Source organism: Passer domesticus, chromosome 5, assembly GCF_036417665.1.
Source record: "Passer domesticus isolate bPasDom1 chromosome 5, bPasDom1.hap1, whole genome shotgun sequence".
Classification (NCBI taxonomy): Eukaryota; Metazoa; Chordata; class Aves; order Passeriformes; family Passeridae; genus Passer; species Passer domesticus.
Window position 1 is genome coordinate 15,747,383 of NC_087478.1, and position 14,431 is coordinate 15,761,813.

The 14,431-nt window shown below is 35.4% G+C and overlaps 1 protein-coding gene across 25 annotated transcripts in view; it reads left to right on the top strand.

Annotated features, from left to right (window-relative positions):
- Positions 1-14,431, top strand: part of TAFA5 (TAFA chemokine like family member 5) — a 466,608-nt gene that overhangs the window by 141,618 nt on the left and 310,559 nt on the right. For 20 of the 25 annotated variants that reach the window (XM_064422128.1, XM_064422126.1, XM_064422127.1 and 17 more), the window contains one exon: positions 13,828-13,848. The exons of the other annotated variants lie outside the window; for them this stretch is intronic. In XM_064422128.1, the coding sequence (XP_064278198.1) occupies positions 13,828-13,848 (21 nt within the window). The remainder of the gene's footprint in view (positions 1-13,827; positions 13,849-14,431) is intronic. 25 annotated transcript variants of the gene reach the window in all.

Below are 14,431 nucleotides of genomic sequence, written 5' to 3' on the forward strand. Positions count from 1 at the left end.
ACATGCATTTATAAAGTCAGAACACATTCCTGAGGGCTTGTCAGAATATTTGGTGACTTATTATATCTGTACTTTTCTAATACAGGGCATATAACAAGCACATAGAATTCTTATTTTTTTAGTATTCCTGGTAGGAGGGCAGTTCATACTATACAAGGAAATCTTAAGAAATCAGGGAAAATAGAGACAATACTGAAAGTTTTAGGAAGAAGTTTTAAGAAGTTTTAGGAAGTTTTAGAATTGTCTGCTTTAGAATTTCAGGGTTCCCTCTCTGATCATTCCTCTAAGGATATGATTTGATTAATAATTCTCACTGATCTTTTTATGCAGTATATATATTTCAGAAGAAGCTGATATAGCTATAAGGTTGTGTTCCCATTTTGAGAATGGGAAGTTTGTTGTGTCTTGACATTTTTTAAAAGAAATGGAATCTAGTAAAGCAAACAAGACTAACTGTAACAATGCTATGAAAAAATAGAAAACTCTTTACAATAATTTCTTTAACTGGCTTTTAATAAATAGAGAAATTCACTGGGCCATCATGGTAAATTTCTCTGTATTAAATTTCTCTTTCAGAACTCATTATTCCATTGCATATAAATAAAAAGAGAAATTGCATATCCTGGGTTTTTTAGATAAAAAAAAAATATTTGCATTTCCCACATGGCTCAGCAAAAAGATAAGTAACAATACATGTGGCAGTGGGAGGCGATAATCAGATACCACTGACATTTCTTGACTGCAAACTTTGTCTGGTGCTTTTGCCAAAGATCTAAAAAAGTCTAGAACGATGTCTCAAGGATGTGTTTGTGCTGCTTTTTCCTTCTTTGCATTTCACAAAAGACACAAGAGGCAGCAAATTTTTTGTTTTTTAGAAGATGGGAAAGTTTTTACTTTGGATAAAAACATCTAAAAAAGAGTTCATTTAAGGCTGGTATTAGGTTTTTTTGTTTGTTTGTTTGTTTTTTTGGTTTTTGTTGTTTTTTTTTTTTTTTAACTGAGGATTACCATTTCTAGGGACTTGAATATTTAGGTTTAATAATAAATATTCTTGAGGTTCTGTTGCAGTCAAAGATAGGAAATCTATATGAACATTTACCAGTGTGTTTTATCAAGCTTGAGGATAGGCAGTAATTTCATTCCTGTGCATGTGGGCAAAGATAGGAGGTGTAGCACTAGTGCAGGATCTGCATTTGTTTAATTTTTGGTTTTTATTTGTTTTTTGCAATCTCTCTCCAAAACTGAAACCTGCAAGTTTCCCACATGCTACTGGCATTTCTGTGTAGTAATGGAGTTATTTATAGAGCAAGATCCAAGTGGGAAAAAGCAATGGTAAAAATTGTATTTAAAATGAAGTATTTGGAGTCCTTCTCTTCTAGTGATGTTTAATGTCTGCAGAAGAAGTGAAATATTCCCTTAGTCATGTGGAAATTAAAACCTTTAGGTGAGATATGCAGATTTAGGTGCATGTAAGGGAGATCTGAAGAACAGCGCCTTAACTGAGCTCCCTGTACTCCTGCTCTCATTCAAAGCTCAAAAGGAAATAGAGACTTCAGGCATAATGTTTGGGCTTCTCATTTATGGAAACCTCTCTCTTAGCTTTACTCTTTATTCTTTGGTAGGGATTAGATTCTGCCTACTGACATGTAGCTCTCTGCATGTCTGTGGAACTGCTTTAAAATACAAACCTGGATTTGGCCATCTTAATCTATAAATTTAACCCTACCCTGAATATCTGATATGTTTTCAGTGCTGGAAATTTGAATAAAATTTGGGAACAAAAAGAAAAATGAGGCAGGAAAAGAAAGAACAAAACTCTCTTTAGGCTTTAGCACCTATAGAGAAGATGTCAGCTAATTTATGCAGGTTAGATTTACTAGCACTTCTGTACACTTGTTGATAAAAATGATTAAGTGCATTTGTAAATTGATCAAATCTCAGCAGAGATGACCAAAAGAGAATGCCTAGGCTGTATGTCAGGGACCTCTCTTTGTTTTTTGAGTGTGTCTGCTGGAGTACTTATCTGAGCAGACCTTTGAGTAGCTGCTGGAGGAAGGGTTTGTGTCTCTCTGCACACAAGATTAACCAGCTTCCTATTCACACCTCTCAGCCTATAAAGCAGAGGCTCAACCCCTAAAGGCACCCCTTGCCCCTGTCGAATCTGAACCCCCGTGGAACCAAGGATTGGGGAATTTTTGAAACAAAAAAAGTGCATAAGAGTCACAAGATCTCAGACTAGTGATTGAAGCAGTCTTTTGAAGAGGCTGAAGTCAGCTTTGGTGACTGATCCTTCAGTGTTCCTATGCAATGTATTGCTGCATAGATGCAGAGGTTGTCCAGGGATTAGTTCTGGTTAGAGTTTGGAGAATTCATATTTGTGGGTAAGTGGGACACATACAGTGTTTGCATCATTGTGTATTTTCCTATTGATTAGTCATTTCAGTCAATAGAAATCTTAACATTCCAGGGTTTACACATATTGAATAGTAATATTGCTCTGTTAAAACAAATACAATGCATATTTTCCACAGCATAAAAAGAAACTTATTGTGATAGAAACTTCCATGACTACTTAAATGAGAGATAAGTAGTTAGTTAGCTAGTCCAGAGGGTCAATATTTAAAATTATGAAAAAGCAGCCCAGAGGAGAATTAGTTTACTCCACTAAATTACCGAAAACAACTTTTGGCTAAACTAAGTGCAGCCCATTGGATTTAAAAACTCATTTGCTTTCCTGTAGCTGTCATACTGCTCTTGTGCAAACATGCAATTTCCTTCTGTCATCCATAGTATTCCTTTAATTTTTAATATGCTTCAAGAAACAGGTGTCTAACAGCAAGGCTAGATTTTAATTATTTATGTATACTCATATCTTCAGCATATACAGGCTAAACATCCACAGGTTTTTCTGTCACTTTTCATTTATGCATTCTAAATAAGAATTAGTTACACGTGGTAGTTCTGTATAGGTGTGGTCAATGTGTCACAGCAGATTCTGCATGCTAGATCCTGGTGTTTAGGGACAGGACTGTATGTAGTACTTTATTATAGATGTAAGGTCTGTGCAGTTTCACCAGAAATATGAGAATTCATGGCCGTTCCTTCCCTCTCACTGTCAAATACAGAACATTACTCCATGAAGGCTAAATGAAAATTGTTTCTGTGTTCACTGTAAGTTAATGCTTTGCTGAGAGCATAGATTCATTAAAAGCTCTCCCAAACTCATTTTGTTACAGTTTGTACTGCTTATGTGTGGTCTTGTAGAAGTTTGTTAGTGCTGATGATGTCGTTCTAACTTAGGGTTTCCTTTTTATTTCTATGTAGGCAGTATCTTAACCCAGAAGGGTTTTTCAGTTACTATTTCCTACTGTGGGAGCCTGGAATGATAATAGCTCAAAGCATGGAATTATAATAGCTCAAAGCTCTTCCCTTTGTGAAGGAGCCAGGGTGCTTTTCCTGTGGCAGGGTTTGCATCCCCAAGAGCAGGAAGTGAGTTTTGGGTTGTGTGGTGCCAAAACCTCTGACTGGCATAAGATAGAGGGGTGAACCCTCACCCCCTGAGAGAGGCTCTGGGTTTTCAGCCAGATAAGGGAGAAGGCTGATCAAAAGCAGATCCTGAGGAGGCAGGATAGTTAATTATAAGTTTTAAGTATTTCATCTGAGATTTTTTTTTCTGTTATACCAAAAATAAATGATGACTTCTCACAGTCAAAATATTATTCTGGGCAAAAGGAAACATACTTTAACATGAACCCAAGAATTTACTACTGCTCTATTTAAATCTTAGCAACCTAATTAAAAAGACAGCAAGCAGATTCAAAATATGAGTCTAAATTAATACAGCAAATAATTTCTAATCAAAATGTTCTATGTAGACTGAGTTTTGGCTTGGGTGATTTTTCTTTGAGTTCTGAGAGTGTCCCTGAAAATCAAGTAACTATGCTTCAACATCTTTTCTTCAAGCAATATGAAAATATAGAACAAAATTTATATGTAATTTATTTCATAATAATCTGATCTCTTCCTCATGTTTAACTATTCAGTCTGCAATTCATATTACAATCAAATCTCTCAGAGTGTCTTAACATAATGGTGGATACTGTTCTTTAATGTTGTTTTTGTTGCAGCAGCATCTGGTTTGGTCCAGTTTCCAAGTCTGCTTTCCTTTAACTCACTTTTTTTTTTTTTAATTTTTTTTTTGTGTTCCTGAGGGTCATAAAGGATCCACTTTCTTGCTGTCTCATGTTTTCACCTCGCTACATTCTGTGTCCTCACTATTGTGATCTCTGTTACCATATCACGCTTTTGTTCCTCTACATTATACCGTTACACTGGCCTAATTTTTCTGTCTTTGGCAAATCACTCATTGCTCCTGACTGTAAAAATTATGAATATTACACAAAATGATTCAAATACAAATCAGGCTGTAGCCACCTGAACCTTAGAAAATTTGTTTTTCCACCAAGAAAAGTTAAAGCAAAGCTGCAGGCAGACAGACAAGCCCAGTCAAAGCAAGTCTGACAGGTGTCAGTCCCAAGGCCATGCAAAGGTGGTTTCAAAGACAGGGTGGCTTGTTCTTAGCAGGAACAATATGGTGTTTTCTGGGCTGCAGGGCTGCAGTGGTTCACAGGGATAAGGGATAAGTAAAGGATGACAAAGAGAAGGGACATTTGACAAGGACCTGCTGTTTCCATTGCAGGAATAAGTCCTTACACGGCTGCTCATATCCAGACTTCCACAATTTTAGTGTTTCTTGTTTGGCACAAAAACTTTGTTGCTTAAAAGGTGGTAATAAAGTATCTTCACTGAAACCAGTGCAGTCACTGCTGACCCTGTGTTGAACTCGGCTCAGTGATCATTCTGGCTGCAGTTATACATGCTTTCTGACAGACAGCAGGGCAATTTACTACAAAGTGTTCTCAATAATTTTGACAGAAAGATGTTCTCCAAATTTATCATGCAAAACATGAGCTAGAAATTTTATAGTGGGTTGGATTTCGCTAAATTTTTAAAGAACAAAATAATCTATTTAAACTGGTCTTTTCTGTGGGTGTTCTGCATAAATTCCTGCATACAAGAAATGGTAAAATAATAAGGAGGAGCTTTAGTAATTTAACTTGTTTGGTTTTGGAGTATGAACTCTTCCAATGTATTACAATGGGAATTTGTGGTTTTAGTGTATCTTTTCTTTTCTTTAACAATATAACGAAACTCATTGAAGTAGATCTGAGCTGAAAGCATAAGAGAAAGTTCTTGCACTGAAAAGCTTCAAGTATGACTAGGCAAAAGATGTAAAAATTTTCGGAATAGGAATGCTAATAAACTCATTTTACAGCGGAGGGGGGACTGTATTATAACTGGATGCAGGAAAATTGTCAAGCTTAAGTTCATGTTCTTGCAATAACATCATGGCTTTTCCATACAGAGAGCTTTTTCTCTGTCTGAGATATTTCTCTGAACCATGTTTGTCGTCATATATTATGGGTCTGGGACACTTGCCTGTGATTATATGATTGCTCATGAATGCTCTGCTAATGGTATTTTTCCTGAAGAAAAATATTGACTCATTTGTTTTGAACTCCTACTCCACCCACATGTGGTAGTGTAGAATTATGTAAATTTAGTAAATGAGAAAAGCAAAGTTCTACCAAGTGTATTAGCATTTATTCACATGGGGGTATCTCTTATTTTAGTGTGTTTTCAGAGTGTTATGTTGTAACATGTGAACATCTATGTTATTATATTGTCCATTAAAAGTATTGTCTTATAGGAAATCATAAAATAACTGAAAATTGACATTAGATCTTTTAGCTGTAATTGACCAAACCAAGCCTTACTTCCATTTATCCAATTTAGATTTATTGTCTTTATTAAAAGTCACAGGTTTTCATTTTAGATTTTCATTGCTATGGTTTTATAGAAATATCTAGCTTTAAAAAAGTTATATTTTTTGTAAAATCAAGACTGGCAAATGTAAAAAGGATTTTCTGTTAATTCTGGGCTATTCCAGCATACTTGATTTAATTCTTTTGCTTGGTAAAAATAGTAATTTGATCTAGGTGCATTAACCTGTCCTGTCTGTTTGAAGCCATCCCTCCATTTATTTCAAACTTCTTATGGGTAGGAAGAACTGTATATTATAATTTATTTAAAGTAAAAAAAGCACAGAAGCATTGGAAATGCTATATTGCACAACCCACCCCCCCTCCCCCCCCAACAACCCTGAGAATAACATTGTAAGGATTGCAGCAAAAGAATGTGTTTTGTCCACTTTTAGGATATCCTGTATTTTTTTTTTTAAATCTATATTGGTTATAATGTATTTTTGTTATTGCTTATTTGTTTTTCTTCATAGCACTTCCACTTGTGAAAAACTGGAAACTTTACTACAAAGGTTTAAGTACAGTACATTCTATTCCAGGAGTACAGTAGTGCAGGAGTACAGCAGGTCTAAGTCTTATAGCAATATTTGAAAAATCCCTACATTCTCCTGAACAGGACATTGTGAGTGTGGAAATTTGGAAGAGCTAATAAACAGAATTAATTAATAGCAAAAAAAAAAAAAAAAAATCTGAAATTCATTTTCCCGTTGCTAATTTTTATCTTTGTTTAAATTTTATGAGTAAAAATTGGTGTTCTTGGGTTTGGGTATTGATGTTCTTGATAGCCATGATTTTTGCCATTCTTGACCTTTCATTTTCAATGAAGAACTAGTAAATCAATGAAAAACAGTTGAAAACATCTTGGTTTTGAAGTCAAAAGTCTTAAAGTTGAATTGCAAACTTTTTCAGAGCACTGACTTTTGGTAGAATACAGGATTTGTGATGTTTTGTTTAAAACTTGTAAGGATAAAATTGTAGCATATAAGTCTCCTTGATTTAATTCTTAAATACTTAGAAAGTTTACTTTTAGCCTAGGAAATGTCTTTCTGATGTATGTCTTTAGTGCCTAAGGGAATCAGCAGGTATGAATCACACCAGGTGATGGAGGTATGATGGAGAAGATTGAAACAGTGATTAGGATTCTTAATTAGGAAGAATCTACAGGCTATAAATTAGTGCCAGCAGAAGTAATTAAACTGCTTTATTTGAATTAAGTGAAAAGCATGCTTAGTTGTAGGAGACAAACTTAATGTGAAGATTAAAAGAAAAAAAAGATATTTGTATGTGAGGTGCAATACAGATATATTTCAAACATATTTGAAACAAACAAGACCAACTCATTTTTTCTGCTATTATGAGAAGCTTTTGTTTGTTATTCATTAAGTGATTTTTTTCTTTTTCAATATGTGTATAGTATTTGCTTTTATTTTTTTTCTTGCTGTTTTTCTACTTTTATAAGGGCAGCTATAAAGGATTTGGAATCAGACACATAGGGAAAAATTCTTCTTCCTGGTGTAGCTGCTTTTACAGCCACTTTATGGGCAAATATCTGGTTCAGAGAGGCAAATTATTCTTTCAAGGTGTCCCTGGTCAGAGAGCCCCATGGGTTTTCACAGTTTTTTTGTGTGTCTGTGTTTGTTACACCGGACCACTCTGAATGAATATGAAGCTTCTGGGCATCACACAGTTGGCAAATAGGCTGTGCCCTGATCTTGAGCAAATGTTTGGTCATTAGGGATCACTAGGACCTTCAAAGTTTTTTTAATTAATTAAATGGGATCATTATCCTGATTCTCTCTATAGCACTATTACAGGAAAGAGTCCTTTTGTGGTGTAGTATGCCAACAGGCACTAAAACTTACTTGGACTTTTTTTTGGTTGATATTTTATCTCAGTCTAAGCAGTTGGTGGGAAAAATAGGGTTTGGGTTTTTTGCCTCTTTTTTTTTTTTTTTTTTTTTTTTTTGTGGTTGTTGTTTTTGTTTGTTTGTTTGTTTTCCCCTGGCTAGTAAACTTTCTACATTCCACCCATAACTTCTAACTTCTTTCTCTCCTTCCTTTAGGAAGGTAAGTAATAATTTTTAATAGATTCCCTTTTTGCCTTTCTTGTCTTGAAAATGTACTGTAAACCTACCATCTAATCTGACTATGGGAGATGGAAAGCTGTATTAGCTGTAGCATCTCTAAACACATCAAAATGACCTCCCTTAGTACTGCAGGCTGATGCTTGCATCCAGCCTACTTCTGATTCCTTGTTCATCATCCATGTAGCATAATCTATTGTTCATATATTTGATTAGAGTCTTCTTGATGGATAATATATCTAGAGTTTGTTGAATCTGACTCTGAACATGAGTCAGTTTTACTCCTCCTTCCTCTCCTACTCCTCCTGACATTTCTGCATCAGAAGGAGTAATATTCTGAGCCTTTTTTTTTTTTTTTCCAGTGATCAAAGGGAATTCAATCTGAGGAAACCATATCCCCACGCATCAAACAGGAAACTTTCAGAGTATTAGTACGGCCTATTGAACATTTTTGTGACCCCTTACTTTCTGGCTTCTGACAGCTTCCTTGGAAGTTCTTTCCCCTCCTTATCTTTTTGGTTCATGAATCAGTAGATCTGAAAAGCAGAGTGCTAAAGAGACTGTTCCTTTTGATTAATAAGTGAATAGATTTGCTGTAGAGCCAAGAATGGAACATCTTGTAACTGTTGGCAACATTACTAAAAGAATAAGTATCCTTATGGAAGGGGCAGAGCATAACAAGAGTTTTGATCAAGAAGAAAGAAGTCTTAGGCTTTTAAGAGTTGTTCTATTAATGTAAATAGTTATTTTATTCTGGATGTTTTCCAGTGACCAGAGGAACGAAAAAAGACAATTTCAGGGTCATACGATTTTGAAACAGGACAGGTTTTTGGCTATTCGACTTCCTTTCCTCCTTTCTGGGAGAGCCAGCCTCACTTTGTATGTTTGATGTTGCCACTGCAAATCTACATGAGGCGACTCTTTTTTTCCATTCTAAAGTGCTCATATCTATAATGCTAAAGATCACTGGAGTCTATCATGCAAGACATTTAGGGAAGCTGTTTCAGTCAGCTCATCCCAGGATTAGCAGTGAGAATGAGAGTTCCCACTGGAACATCTCCCATTCAGAGAACATGAGCCATGCAGGGCAGCTCCCTATTTTAATTTCTCTAATGGCAGTAGAGTTATAGTTATTCAACGCTAGTCATCATTCTCTGCCACTACTCCTGTAAAGGAGATGCCAGGGAAGTAGCTGGAGCACAGCATACTCTGGCTGTCTCCCTAGTTGTGTTATGACTGCATGTTGTTCCTGATTGTGACAAGTAAAAGCATTTCCTTGTTTAGGCCTTGTATTCTCTAAGCCTGGGACAGAAAATACTTCCTGGCTGCATCCCATCATAGATCTGCTGCATCCAACAGACTTTTGATGCTGTAGAAAATCTGTCAGTCTGTGTAGATTCACAATCTGCTCCTAAAAGCCAAAGATTACCATGCATGAAAGAAGCTTTACCATCGAGGAAATAATTTTTCCAGGGTCTACTTATATCAACGGTTTCAGCCATTTTGTTCTCCTCCCCAAGACAAGAGAAGGAGATAATCATACAAGGACAAAATTACTTTGGTCAAAATCAACCTTGAATTCAGTAGATCATTTAGGTTGTGACTGCAATGTTTGTCCCTTGGACACAGTGGCTCCTTCTGACTCACAGACATCAGTGCAGTGTTTATAAAGCACAGTCTTGGTACTCAAATACAGTGATAGAAAACATTTGTTGGACCATCCCCCTGATCAGAGGGATTATAGAGCTTGTATACAAATTTCAGTGAACATGAAGGAATTTCATTAATTTATGCTTTTATGACTGATTTGAAAACCTGAGTATAATCTAAAGCGAAGTTCTCTGCAGTATTTCGAGGTGTTCAAGTTGATTCTGTGTTGGAAGGGAGTCTGTTGGAATACATGTGTATATGTACATCTATTTATGTATCTTTCAGGACCTGGGCAAAACTAATTTGGCATGCATCCTGTTATTCTAATAACTGGATGTTCTGGTAAGGTTCCTTTCTAGATTGGAGGATGTAATTACCAAAGGAATGATGCTAGGTCTGCCACTGGGTGATTCAAAGGTAGGTTTGGCACAATAATTCTTGTCAAGATATCTTCCTGTCCAATCAACATAATATTTGGGAAGAGTTATTTAATAACTCTTAAAGAAATAAAATATCTATGTAACACAAACTTTTAATAAGATGTCAGAATTCCAGAAAGGGGTTACTATTTTTTTTAATAGATACACCATCATTGAAAATCACATATATATAAACTCAAAAATTATAATTATTATAAACTATATAAGCATCAATCAATCACATAATTATAAGCTACAGAATTAATATATATATACACATACAGTAATTTATAAAATATTATATCCATATACTTATATTTTTATACATATGTAAAAATAAGACATTTCTGAGTTTTTCTTTAATCATCTTCTTACTGAAAAGTTTTTTCATTTTGTTTTTGAACCTTTATTCGTATTGAAAACATTTCAATGTAAGAATATATCATAAATATCAATTTTTCTTGCTGTGTGATGGTCTATGGCAAGAGAGAAGATTACTTGATTTTTTTCTATTATTATGTGACTAATTGGATGCAAAGCACACAAAGGAACATTAGTATATAACATGAACTACATTATTGGCCTCAAACCTGAGTCAGAAGACAAGTGACATTTCCCAGATCAGGACTTTAAGCATGTGCCAACTTTATTAAAATTGTGAGGCTGTCATGAATTTTGCCCCTTGAACACTAACATTTCACTGACAAGGAATTGCCTGATCTGATTACTCCAAGCACGCCTGGAGGCTGTTTCCGCCGGGCCACAAGGGCTCTGGCTCCGACTCCTTCTCTTCAGCCTCTGCAGACCTGTCCCTTCCAGGCTGGAAGCTGCTCAGCTCAGCTGCCGGGCTGGAACTGGAACTGGGCCTTTCAGAGGCAGCCAGGGCTGCTGTGATGCTGCCAGAGCTACACACTGTCCTCTTGCTGCTAGGAAGGGCATAGATTCTTGGAGGACATGGCTTCTGCTTGCTCACAAGGAACAAAGATCCAGTTTCTGCACTGACAGGAACACGGTGTCTTGGATTTGGGGTGGGTGTTTTGTTTCCTACTTGGTGCAGAGTTTCTGTGTCCTTTGGCAGATAGCAAAGACAAGGCATCTGCTTCCCTAAGTGGTGGAACATCACTGTTTCTCCTGGGTGATAGTCCAAGACTTTATTCTTACTAGCTTTGAGGAGGGGACAAAAGAGGAAGGAAAGCTTCTAGTTTTTGAGTTCACACTGAAATAGTTAAATTGTAGGTAGACAGGTTCCTGATGTCTATAAAATATCCAACCCTGATAAAACACGTTATTAATTTCAATTGAAAATGCCTTAGCATCACCAAAAGACTGAAAGGCAAATTAAAAGCTGACTAATATGCTTTCTGCAAACATTCTCATTTTGTTCATCATCTTCTGTAAACAGATCTTTTGATCTGATTTTATCATCAAATTTTATAATAAATTTTATTAATCTTACAGTTTTCCTGTCATATGTCTAGCTCTTCATAGGGTGTCTAAACATTGCTGTGTAAGAAAATTAAAAATTTGTGAAAAACATCTACTAACTATAATAATAATAATAATAAATCTCTCATATCTGCTTGAGGAGTTGACTATGCTTGTGAAAATTTAGACTTTATAGCAAATGATGGCTGTGAATTGCTTTGGCATATTATCTTCAGTGGACTTACAATGTCATTAGTTTAATATTTATTATGCTTCATTAACCATATACAAGTTGCTAAATTATTCAATTTTCATAAATGCAAGCTATCTTTGCATAATTCTAATAATTAGAATATTTTACTTAGAACTTTGCTCTGTCTCAAACTCAGTGAGAAGAAATTGCCTGTTAATGAGAAAACCTGCTACTATTAGAGATATATTTCACATAGTTTAGTATTTTTCTTGGGGCCCAAGCAGATGTTGAAGGAAGTGAAAATAATAAGATTTTATATTTGTAAATACTAATGCTGCTCATTTTGGGTAAAGTACGCAAATTCTTACATTTAAAATCTATTTTGTCAGCAATCTTGTTTCCTTGAGTTAGGAGTTGCAGTCTTCTGACAACAGTTCAAGTTGAAAACAAGCACGTTACAATAAACAAAGTGTTTAAAATAGGCTATTGCATACATACTTTGCTTTTAAATTTGTTATATGTGTACTTGTCATATTTAACATGAAATATTGGGATTTCTCTACATGGAAAAAGTCATATATGAATAAAATGATCTCAGGTTGAACTACCAGCATCTTTAGTCATGACTGAAAACAGGGCTATTCTTGGCTCTCTTACACATAGTTTCTATTAACTGAGTTTCACCAGTCAACACATGATGAGGAGCCTGACATGTCTTGTTAATAAGCACAGCAAATAGCTGTGAGAATACAGAAACTTTAAGTCAGCAGTCACACCTACATCTGTTTGCTTGGAGAACAGATCAAGAGCTGTTTGGAGTAATCAGAGTGGTTAGTGAAGCTGTGAAGGGACATCCATCACCCCAAGTCAGATGTCAGTAAGGAGTTTTTGTGTAACAAAGGATTAGTCAATATCAGTTATAACTGAATATATTTTAGTTTATTTAAAATTTCACCTGTTAAAAAGAGCTAATATGTGATAAAAACTAACATAAAATAGAAAGAAAATGACTAGACAATCCTTAGTATTTGAGCTGAATATATAAAGCAAAAAATATAGAAATCAATTATATGACAAAATGAGTTTTATTGTGGTTTCAATAATTCAGAAGAATAATAACATAGGGAGAAAGCCTTTAAAATGAGGGATTTTTTATTTACTATTTCTCTACAAAGCATAGTTTATTTCTGCTAGCCTCCAGCTGAGTTATAGACCAAAGAGGATAAGCACCAAGGACTGCAATTGTACGAAATGTCCTTGCTGAGATACTGTCTCATCTCTTTTAGATCAGGCTGTATAACATTTGGGCTCAAATAACCTTTAAAATGCTTCTACTCTGAAATCAACAATGGTAAAGTCAGTGCTTTCTCCTGCTTTTTTATATGCCATTTTCTCCTCATGGAACTATACTGAGATATATTTTAAATATGTAATCTAATTCGTATATGCTCCTCTCTCTCCCCCAACCCCATGCTCCCCACTCCTGTTTTAACTTTAGAACAAACAATGTGCTTTGGCAAAGGATGAACATTTTTCTTGCCCACTATTTTATAGTGTGGTCTTGTCATTGATAACTACTTTCCTGGATGTAATGAAATAATGAAAACATTTATGTTGGAACTTGGAGGTATCTTAGACTTCTGGGAAGAGGACCAGAACAGATGTCCAGATGTGAAAGAGTGATGCTTGCAGAGCATTTTGAAGGATAGACCTTTAATGGGATCTTGAAAGTCGTGTTGTCACTGGTATTTAAATATGAGTCTGTACAGAAACCACAGCATTTTTCTTCAGAATTTGTAAACTTAGTTACTTGGTTTAATAATCATTCTGGCTTGCTATTTCAGTAACTATGCAGTAAAAAATAACTGCCCTTAAAAAACCCTCCTTAGGAATAAAATGTTTCATTAGCTCCCTTTAAGTGATTTAAAATAGAAATTATTTTAAGCAAAGTAAACCAAAAAATGAGTTAATGGGAAAATGAATCTGTCATGAGCACATCATGGCCCTTATACCTTCTAAAATATCAAGACCACTTTGAAAAAAAGCCCTGAGGGCCAGCCTCTTGATTTCAGCCTTATCTTTCCCATAAGAGTATTTATTATATGGAACTGAATTATTTATTTTTTCTTTCTTTTTTTTTTTTTTAACATGGATTACTTGATGTGGTTTTCCTAGAGAGACCTCTTGAAGTTTGTGGTAAGCTACTGGTTTCTTCAAATTTACTCCTTTTTGTACCCTGTTGGAATTTTAGCTGACCTTATTACATCTTCCATTAGATAGTACTAATGTATTTTCCTTTGTCTAGTCAATCATAGGTGTGGAACCAAAATTCTTTTTCTCTTCCCATTGAGTTGAACTTGCTGATGGCTCTTGCTTTCTTCCTTTCCTGTGCTATGAGCTCCTTGAACCAAGCTCATTTTGTGAGAGTCTGCAATTCCTTACTTATTTCCTTTCTGGTAAAAAGCCAATTTAGGACATCTGGTCCAATAAGGTACTTGGAGATTGCACACTTTTCTTTATGCAGTTTTTCGGTTGTCCAGTGTATTTTTCCTAAAAGTTTTGAAGTCACAACTAACAGAGTGTTTTTTTTAAGAAAAAAAAAAGTAAACCTTTTTCTTTAATTAGAAACTGAATGCTAAATGCAAGTTCCATCCTTACATTTTTTCCTTGCTCCAGCATGGTTCCTCCACACAGCTTACAGTCTTTCAGGATGGTCCAACATGGGCTCTCTGTGGGCCACATTCCTTAAGGGGTATCCACCTGCTCTGGCATAGGGCTC